The sequence below is a fragment of the Triticum dicoccoides genome, chromosome 4A, assembly GCF_002162155.2.
Source record: "Triticum dicoccoides isolate Atlit2015 ecotype Zavitan chromosome 4A, WEW_v2.0, whole genome shotgun sequence".
In the NCBI taxonomy this organism is placed as follows: domain Eukaryota; kingdom Viridiplantae; phylum Streptophyta; class Magnoliopsida; order Poales; family Poaceae; genus Triticum; species Triticum dicoccoides.
In genome coordinates this window covers 732,703,648-732,714,209 of record NC_041386.1, presented here as the reverse complement: position 1 = coordinate 732,714,209, position 10,562 = coordinate 732,703,648, and the positions used below count along the sequence as shown (strand labels likewise).

At 44.0% G+C, this 10,562-nt stretch overlaps 1 protein-coding gene across 1 annotated transcript; it reads right to left on the bottom strand.

Moving 5' to 3' along the window:
• Positions 1–2,697: 2,697 nt before the first annotated feature.
• LOC119288225 (4-hydroxyphenylacetaldehyde oxime monooxygenase-like) lies at positions 2,698–4,793 on the bottom strand. The gene is made up of 2 exons (XM_037567860.1): positions 3,774–4,793; positions 2,698–3,599 (listed from the first exon to the last, which is right to left on the bottom strand). Exons 1-2 carry the CDS (start codon positions 4,716–4,718, stop codon positions 2,973–2,975), a joined length of 1,572 nt encoding a protein of 523 aa, XP_037423757.1. The 5' UTR covers positions 4,719–4,793; the 3' UTR covers positions 2,698–2,972.
• Between the last annotated feature and the right edge of the window lie 5,769 nt (positions 4,794–10,562).

Genomic DNA, 10,562 nt, shown 5'->3' with positions numbered 1-10,562 from the left:
TTTTATGGTAAAAGTAGATCTTGCTAAGGCATTTGATAGGATCGAGTGGGGTTTCATTGTTAAGGCGTTAACTCATAAAGGGATGCATGCTCACTTTATAAATTTAATTTATGCTTGCATGGCTATCCCCACTTTCTCGATCATCATCAATGGTCAATCTTATGGACGCTTCCATAGTAGTAGAGGTATTAGGCAGGGATGTCCTTTGTCCCTTTATTTGTTTGTTTTGGCCATCAATGAGTTGTCAATCTCTCTACAGGAAGCCATGTGTACTGACCGGTTATCAGGAATAACTTTAGGACCAGGATGTCCTCCTATTCACTCCTTAATGTTCGCTGATGATGTACTAATTTGTGGACAGGCTACAGCTGCAGAAGCTATGCATATGCATCAAATTCTTCAAAGGTTTTGCAACCTTTCAGGTCAAATGCCAAATTGGAGTAAGTCGGCTATTTTTTTAGCAGAAATGTTGATGAGATCAATAAGGAGGATATTAAGAGAATCTTCCCGGTGCAGGATATTATTAACAATTCTATCTATTTAGGGCACCCTTTAATTCTCCCTGACAAAGATAGATCTAGTGCTTATAACTTTGTTGTAGATAAATTCAAAGTTAAATTGACTGGTTAGAAGGCTAATAAGCTTTCACATGCAACTAGATTAACTCTAATCAATTCAGTTTTTGCTTCCATCCCTGTGTACTACATGTCAAATATTATTTTCTCTAGAAAACTAATTGCCAAACTTAATGCTATCATTAGAAATTTTTGGTGGACAGGAATAAAAGAGGACCCATCCAAGAAACCGCTCTGTGTTACAGCATGGAAGGACATTTGCACTCCAAAAGTTGAAGGAGGATTAGGAATCAAGAACATCCAAGCAGTTAATAGAGGACTAATTCTGACTACAGCTTGGAGAATTGCGGACGAACCGCAAAGCCTCTTGTCACAGGTACTTAAGTCCAAATATTTTCCTGATACTTCTATATGGAGAGAAAAAAGTAATATTCCTAAATCAGGATTCTGGGCTTCACTTCTAAAGGTAAGACATGTCCTTCAAGCAAATTCAGTTTATCAAATTCTTGATGGCAATTCTTCTATTTGGAGCACTCCTTGGTTTCCCCATTGGCAATCTATTTTTGAGCATTTACAAATACAACCAGGACATTATGTCTATCCTTCTCAGATCAAGGATTTGTGGAACCAGAATCAGAAAATATGGAATGCCGGTCTTATTAATAATCTTTTTGATCATGAGGTGGCTAATAGCATTATGCAGGTACCAACTAATCAACAAGAGGGAGCTGATATCCTCTATTGGAGATTGCATTCTTCGGGAAAATGTACTTCAAAATCTGCCTATAAAGCGTGTCTACAAGAGTTGCAACAACAGGGATCTCCATTGCCTAAGCAGGTACCTCAAGAAATCAAAGAATTGCTCAAGCAGGTTTGGAAAGAGAAGGCCATGGCTCCAAGAGTACAGGCTTTTGCTTGGAGACTCTTGAAGAAAGCACTTCCAACAGGTATGAGAGCAAGAAAGTATTCTGAGCATATTAAGAAAAGTTGCATTAGATGTGATCAAGAGGAAGATGACATGCATCTTTTCTTTAATTGCCCATTTGCAAGAGCAGCTTGGGTTGCTCATCCTTGGTTCATCAAATCTGAAACTCTTTGTAATAACTATGCTAGTATGGTAGAAATTATTCATGCACTTCTTAACTCAGGGCACCCACAGGCCTCTTTGGTAAATATAATGACTTTTCTTTGGTGCATATGGAAGGCAAGGAATGATACACTTTTTAACAGGAAAGAGAACAAGCCTATGCGGGTATTCCAGGTTATGCAGGCCATTCTAAGCAGTCAGGAGTTGGCATTTCAATCACAACAAACACAACAGGATTTTTGTAAAGATGAGCATAACATAAATCTAGTATTAAGCTCAAAACAGATGGATCATGCTAGTACAATGCAAGCTACTAACACAAAGTGCAGGGTTTTCACAGATGCAACATGGAAAGTGGAAAGACAATATACTACAGGCATAGGAATCTTCATACAAATGCTTGAAGAAAAGCAGGAGGTCAATGTTAGTATACAAGTATCCGAGGAGCAAACATTATCGCCTCTTCAATCGGAAGCTATGGCACTTCAGGCAGCTGCTCAAGTGGTCACTAAAATCACAACAGGAGACATCATCTTCTTCACGGACAACCAGGTTCTGGCCCAGGCCGCACAAGCAAGGGATATTCTTACATGTCCTGGTCATTGGGAGATAAGAAACCAGTTGGCAAACTTCTTCTCTTTTACTAGCCAAACGCAGATAACCGTTTGTTACATTCACAGGGAGCTTAATAGCAGGGCTCATAGTAATGCAGCTAGAGCTTACTCACTAGAATCCAATATTAGCCCTATAATGGTGTGTAGCAACAAGTCTCACTTAGCTGATCACTGTCCCATGCTGTTGAAGCTGGGCAACCTGAATATCAGGCATTGTAAAACTATGATTGTAACATGTTCTTCAAGTTAATGGTAGGCGCCTCGGGCGCCACCTCTTTGATCAAACAATAAAATAAAATATATATATATAGGGGACATCCGTATTCACGATAAATAATAAGCATATCTATCATTAACTTCCACAACTTTGAGGTCTCCCTGCAAGCTTTACCATCAATCGATCTTATATGTGTTCATTTGGAGGATATGTATTAGCTTTGCCAATGGGACAATTTGGTGTATATGTAGTAATTGAGTGTGCGAGGAGAATACAGATATAATTGTAATTCCTTTTGCTGGTAGAGATAATTGTAATTTTATATAATTACAATAATAACTATAATTTTAAGGAGATAATACAGAACACATAATTATTCCTAAAAAGATCGATTGATGGTAAAGTCCTTCCCCACGCTAGCACGTCTTGATAGTATGCATAACGTGACACATATTTAATGGCATGCACATCCAACTTGATCAGCTAGCGCTACCACACTTGTATCTTGTCGGCACCAGCAAGAGCCGCGTCTTCTTATGGATGGTGAGTCCTCCTGCCTCTTCCATGCTCATGTCCTCACTCCTCAGCCCCTCCGGGAGCTCCCAGTCGAAGCAGTAGAGCAAGTTTGCTAAGGTGAACTCTGTGGTGGCTAACCCCATGTCTATCCCAGGGCACATCCTACGTCCGGCACCGAAAGGCAGGAATTCAAACTGCGCCCGGTTGAAGTTCACATCCTCCTCGCCTTTGAATCTCTCTGGGATGAACTCCTCGGGGTTTTCCCAGTTTGTCGGGTCCCTCCCGATGGCCCATGCGTTCACCAAGATCCTCGTCTTTGCCGGGACATCGTAACCAGAGACGGTGATGTGCCGCATGGTTTCCCTCGGCACAAGAAGGGGCAATGCCGGGTGCAGGCGCAACGTCTCCATGACCACCATCTTGAGATACTTGAGCTTGGCCACATCGTCTTGCTGCACCCTCTCTCTGTTGCCCACCATAGTTCTGATCTCGTTTTGCACCTTGTTCAGCACATGTGGGTTCCGAACCAGCTCCGCCATTGCCCAGATAATGGTCACCGCGCCGGTGTCCACGGCACCGATAAATGTGTTCTACAAGATTATATATTTTAGATGAAGTCCCCCGCAATAAAAAATATATTTTAGATGAAGTCGTTAAGATTTTTAGATAGTACATATTGTATTACGAATTGAGCATGTAAAGTGGTGGCTCACTCTCCTTGCAAGTAATTGTTTTAGTTTATATATCATACTAATGTTTCATACCGTTAGTAGCCCCTTGACGACGTCTCTGCTGACCGTGAAAGATCCTTGCTGCCGCTCCTTCATGAGGCGGATGAGGACGTCGATGAGGCCGACACAGCCAGCATTGTCGGGCTTGGCCTGGCCAAGCATCATCTCAAAGAAGGCGTCGAACTCCTTGAACACCATTTCACGGAGGGAGGCTACCCCGGTGAGGCGGTCGACGAGGCGGCCAAGGGTGTTGGGGAAGTAGTCCTCGGCCGAGAAGCTAGACCTCACCACCATGGCCTCGTCAATCACGTGGTGAAAGTGCTCCTTGTGCGCAAGGTGCTCTGTGCCGTACATGTTACCGAACGCCACCGTGCCGACGATGCCGTCCATGTACCCGAAGACATGATCCTCCAGGCATACTGGTTCCTGTTCATTCATGCTAGCTACTGCTAGTCCGCTCACCAGTTTACCCACCTCAGTCTCCCTGGCGTACCAAGTGGCCTGGATGCGGCGCTTGCTGAGGAACTCGACGACCAGGAGTTTGCGCCGCTCTCGCCACTGCTCGCTATAGGGGCTGAAGGCCACGTCATTGTGCTGGTACGACAACCGCCTGGGCCCTGGCGTGTCTGGGCGGCTGCAGCAATCCGCGTCGTGCGTCTTGAGCACGTCGCGTGCCGCGCCAACCGACGACACCACCAACGTGGGCACCGTCCCCAGGCGCAGCATCATCACAGGCCCGTGCCGCTGAGCCATCTCCCAGAGGCTCCGGTGCGGCAGAGCGCCCATCTGGTGCAGGTTGCCGAGGATGGGCAGCCCCGGTGGGTGCGGAGGGAGCTTGTTCCTAGTGCCGGTGCTGTTAGGACTTGCCCTTGCTGCTGCTACAAGTAACATGGAGAGAAGAGGGAGCAGGAGCATCGCAAGGAGGAGGGTGGTTGCTAGGACCTGCCATTGTCGAGGCACGTAGTCTTCTAGCGCCATCTCTTCCTATGATAATGTTTTCGTTTTTGTGTGTGTTTATCTCACACACAAAAGGAGTTATCTTTTTTTTTCCCGTTTGTCTCTCTCTCTCTCTCTGTGTGTGTGTGTGTGTGTTATACTCCTATATATAGGCTCAGGCCGTGTGAGTTTTATGGGATTGTAGTATACAATTCTTTATTGAAAACCCCCCTACATCTTGGAAACACGTGCATATATATACATGGTGTAAATTGCTTCTGAGTGGACCATGCTCATATTATGTCGACGCTTGTATTGATTATTGCCGGTATTGATCAATTTCCTATGGGTCGAAAATGTCTATCCCAAAGACTATTCATCAAGATGCGTCCCTCAAATTCTACTATTGCCCACTGAAAACAAGCGGAAGGGGATTTGTGGTACACATGTGTGGTGGTACGCGGATTGTGGACCATCAATCTGCGCCAAGATTCGTTCATCTCTCTCTGTATTTCTTGTATTTTCCTTTGTATATCAGTATCTATGTATCTGTATTCACATCGTCAAGCTAAAGTACTATTGTTGTTTATGTTGATCCGTTATCAAAGGTTCAAATATTTCGGTAAATAGTTCCTGTTACAAGTCTGTATAAAAGGTTATACCTATCACGAATGTGTTCAGTGTGTTCTCTCTTCCTATCCATTCATCAACAACCCTATGCTTCTCTTCTTAGAAATCTTGTCTTTTAGCAGCACTGCTACAGACGAGAAAGGAACTACACTTTTCTTCTTTGTGAATCGCACAGAGACGGCGATGACTGATTGATCGTACAAGACATATTCCGTAAGCTCATCCTGCACAGGTTAGTCCATGTTTTATCTTGGATCTTCCTTGAACGTTTTTGTTAGAAAAAGTTGTGTGTATAGTTGCTGCTTATTCGAATTTTTTTTAATAGTTCTACAAGTTTGTGGCGTTTCAAGAATTAAGATCTATAGCTGAGCCTATTTTATTTGTAAGAAGAAATCCCTGGCTCGATCTTAGAAAAGCACACATAACCACGGTCATCTGTCATTGATGAATCTAGGACTTTATTCTCAGTAGGAGAAAATAAAAGTTAGAAACTTGGAAAGTATGTTAGTTGCGGACAGTGGAACTTAAGCCACTATGTTACACTAGTAGAAAAAGGGTCAAATGTAAGACACATTAGTCCCGGTTTGTAACAGAACCGGACTAATGTGTCCATTAGTGCCGGTTCCAACGGCTAGGCCGGAGGGGCTCTTTAGTATCGGTTCGTGGCGAACCCTTAGCACCGGTTCGTGCCACGAATCGGTACTAAAGAAAGTGGTGGCAGGATGTATTTCTACACAATATGTTCCCCTTTGAGAGGTTCATGGGAGTCTTAAAGAAATATGTTCATAATCATGCTAGGCCAGAAGGAAGCATCTCCAAGGGCCATCAAAATGAGGAGGTCATTGAGTTTTGTATTGACTTTATCCCTGACCTTAAGCCGATTGGTGTTTCTGAATCGCGGCATAAGGGCAGACTGGATGGAAAAGGCACGCTACGAGGGGAATAAATAATATGTATGGATGGACATTCTCTCACTGAAGCACACTACACAGTACTACAGAATTCTGCCTTGGTGGCTCCGTATATGGATGAACACAAGAATTTTCTACGCTCCAAACACCCGGAGCGGTCTGATGACTGGATTACACGTGAACAAACCAGGAGTTTCGACAGCTGGTTGCAGACACGTACCATGCATGACACCTCTATTGAAGATGACCTGTACTTGCTGTCCCAGTTACCATCTTCGAATATAATGACATTCAAAGGGTACGAGATAAATGGTAATACATTTTACACGACCGCCCAAGATAAGAAGAGCACCAACCAAAACAGTGGTGTCCGCTTTGATGCAGAAACCAAGACGGGAAAGGAAACATATTATGGTTATATACAGGACATATGAGAACTTGACGATTGACGTGGTTTAAAGGTCCCTTTGTTTCGGTGCAAATGGGTCAATATGACACGAGGCGGGGTAACGGAAGACCCGCAGTACGGAATGACAACAGTGGATCTCAACAATCTTGCGTATGCAGACGAACCATTCGTCCTAGCCAATGATGTGGCACAGGTTTTCTATGTGAAGGACATGTCTACCAAGCCAAGAAAAAGAAAAGATAAGGAAGCGAATGCATCGTACGATGAGCCAAAGCGGCACATAGTTCTTTCTGGGAAGAGAAACATCGTGGGAGTGGATGACAAGACAGACAAGTCAGAAGATTATGAAAAGTTTGATGAAATTTCTCCATTCACAGTGAATATTGACCCGATCATCCTGTTAAATGATGAAGATTTTCCATTGTTACGGCGCAAAGGGACACACGCGAAGAAAAAGTTTCACACCCAAAGATCTGGGATGTGATCGGCTTCACTATCATCACTTTCTTCTGTGTTTCACACCCAAAAGGGAATCTCTGTAATAGTTAGGGTAGTTATGTGTTTTGGCATTTGAAACGCGAAGAAATTTATGTGCAAACAAATTCTTTCATGCCTTTACTGATTTTTAAAGTTAAGTTATTCACAAACTAGTGATTCACACTAATTTCAAATAATTCAAAATTTAAATTATTCAAATTTGAAAACTACGGGCACTAACAGAAAGTTTGTAATTTTTTGTACCTAAAGCAAAAATGTTCACAAAGAAACTCTAAATACACAAAAAAACAACACAAAAATAAATAAAGCAAAAAAATAAATAAAAAAAGCCCGCCTACTAGGCCAGAGCGGCCTGCATACGACTAGAAACCCAACCTGTCATTTAGCCAGGATGCAGGCCCGCAAAGGCCAAGTGGGCCCACAGGGCTGCAAAGAACACGTAGGCCCAGTAAGCCTGCTTTGGAGAGGAGCTCAAGAGAGCGACCGCACGGGGGTTTATAAACCAGTGCGGTCGCCCCTCGGCTAGTGAGGTGGGACTAAACTTGCCGCACCGCACCTGCGCCAGCGCACCCCCTTTAGTACCGGGTCGTGGCACAAACCGGTACTAAAGGGGGGGGGGCCTTTAGTACCGGTTGATGAGGTGGTGGCCCCATATTCGGAGCTAGAGCTTGACATTCCTGGAGGTGACGACGAGCACTTTCTCGGAGAGGCCAACCATCGTATCATCCTATGGAAAAAGGATTGCATCATCTTTCGAAGGACACTGACACCGCATCAGCCGACTCCTCGTCGGAGTCCGCCACCGAGTCAACAGACTCCCGCTCCTGCAAGTCCACCAAGTCCGGCAAAGTGTCAGGCCACTCCTCCTCCAAGTCCGGCAAAGTGTCAGGCCACTCCTCCTCCTCCAAGTCCGGCACAACCTCAGGCCACTCCTCCTCCAAGTCCGGCACAGCTTCAGGCCACTCCTCCTCATCCAACTCAGCCCCGTCAGCCGTCTCCGCCGCCTCAGCAATCGCAGAAGAGACACCCCGCAACTATGGTGCATAGCGGTACGAGTCGAGGTAGTACAGGAAGTACAGGCGAAGGCAAGCGATATAAATATGGTCCAAGCCTCAAGCCTCTTCCGCAGAGGCCTTATGACAAGTCCGAGGAGGAAATCGCAGCCATATCGAAGGCCGAGGTGGAAGCTCATTTTGCACCGAAACCGCCACCGCCGCCAAGGCAGAAAGTGCCTGAGGAAACGATTGACCACCGAAACCGCCACCGCCGCTCAACCACCAGCTCCCAAGCCTGTTGACACAGACTATGAGCGCCACATCAGGAAGTTAAATCGAGCACGTCTACGTAAGGAGGCGAGCTCGGGATCGAGCAAACAATAAGCAGCTGTCAAAAAATGTGGGAAAACCATTCCCCCGCTGGGAGAACAGGCGGCTCAATCAATCCCCTCGCTTGTTGTGCAAACAACACGTGACAGTACGCGCGCCCAATATTATTGTGGGCAAACAGTTTACGTTCCCGAGGTGGGCAATGTGGTAATAACCAAGGACCATATAATGCAGGCTGAAGTTCTCAACATCATTGTTGGACAACTCCTCGAGATCGAGCCCATGCCTGTGCTTAAAGAGGATGAAATAAAACGGAAATATGTCCGGGGCCAACCTTTGGTCGAGCCAGACAAGGTCAAGAACCTCCGAACGAGAATGTATGAATTGCATCAATGGTACATGAACATTACCAAGATTTCCGATCGATTGTCCCTCATGGTGAATGTCAAGGAGGAGCATTACTTCCATGAGAAAGCTCTGTTCGTTGAGTATTCTGAACTGTTTCAGTTATACAATCAAGACGCACTCGACAAATCTATCGTCAGTTGCTATTGTCTGTAAGTGATTTCTTTCTGTAATTTAAGTCTCAAGCTACATGTAGTGATCCTTTTGATCAATCATTACCTGAATTATCCTCACTATATTCTTTTCTGTGGTATTATGCAGGATGAAGATGTATGAAATGAGAAAAGGTGGACGCTTTGGCATTGGGTTCATTGACCCAAACACCGTTAATGAATACACATGGCTAATAAATCCACATCATCAAAAGGCCGTAGAGGACAACATGCTAGAGTTCTTGAAGCGCCTCAAATACAATAAAGATATACTACTTCCTTACAACTTCCAGTGAGTCACACTGTCTTGTACTACAAATTCTCTGTTTTTGCCTATTAGCTAGCTACATGTTTTTGCTTACATATGCCCGCTTAATTAAGACATGCAAACGTATGTGCATGCAGATTTCACTGGATCTTGTGTATTATTAAAGTTGACGCCGGAACAGTTGAAATACTGGACTCACTACTCAAAGAAAATACTGACTATAACAACTTGTTTGGGATAGTCAACGGGTAATTTCAATCATTATAAACTATATATCTCGGCCTATTTAGTTCGTCATTTCATGATATGAACTATTTAATAACCCCTTTATTCATTTTCTTTGTCGGCGAGCAGGGCTTGGGCAAGGTTCATCAGTGTCACGGAAGGCGAATGGAAAAAAGCTTAAATGGAGAAGACCCAAGGTAAGTAATTAAGTAGTACTAGCTAGCTAGCTAGCTAGCTGCCATCTCTTTAATTATCATGCTTGATTAATTATTATCTGATCAAATTACATTCTCGTAAAGGCCCTGAAGCAGGCGCAGGGGAGTGATCTGTCTGCATTCTGCGTTTGCGAGAACATTCGCATGATGGCGTCCGAAAGGAGCAGATCTCAAAGACAGGAATAGGTACGCTTGTCAGAACACTATTCATAATTTTTACACCATTATCGATATCTAGTCACACAACTAATACACATGCATATTGATCTCCTTCTTAACAGTTCAGAGAGGTGCGGGAGAAGCTCCTAGAAACGGAGCGCGTAGAAGCACTTCAAGAGGAAATAGCGGGATTTTTGCTCGACCAGGTCATAAATCCGAAGGAAGAATACTATTACCCGCTACTGCCCCCATGAAAACCACTTTCAATTGTCATCATGCTCCGAAGGCACCAATTAGGCTAATGCCACTGGCTCCGAAGGCAACATGCATATGTAGGAGAAATTGTATATAGCTATACATGTGTGTATGTGTGAATTAATTAATATGATGGTTTGTGAGACATTGATGATATATATATGCATAATTGGTTCTACTAGAAATTCTATTTATATATATATTATATATATATATGCATAACGTGTACAATGTGTAGTATCGTAAAATACCAGCAAACGAAAAAGAATTAAAATGGAAACACAAAATTAAATGAAAAAGAAATCATAAAACTAAAAAAAACTCAAACCTTATAGTACCGGTTGGTCTTACCAACCCGTACTAAAGGGCTCCAGGCCCCGGAGCTGGCTCGTGCCACGTGGTTTCCCTTTAGCACCGGTTCGTGCTGAACGGTA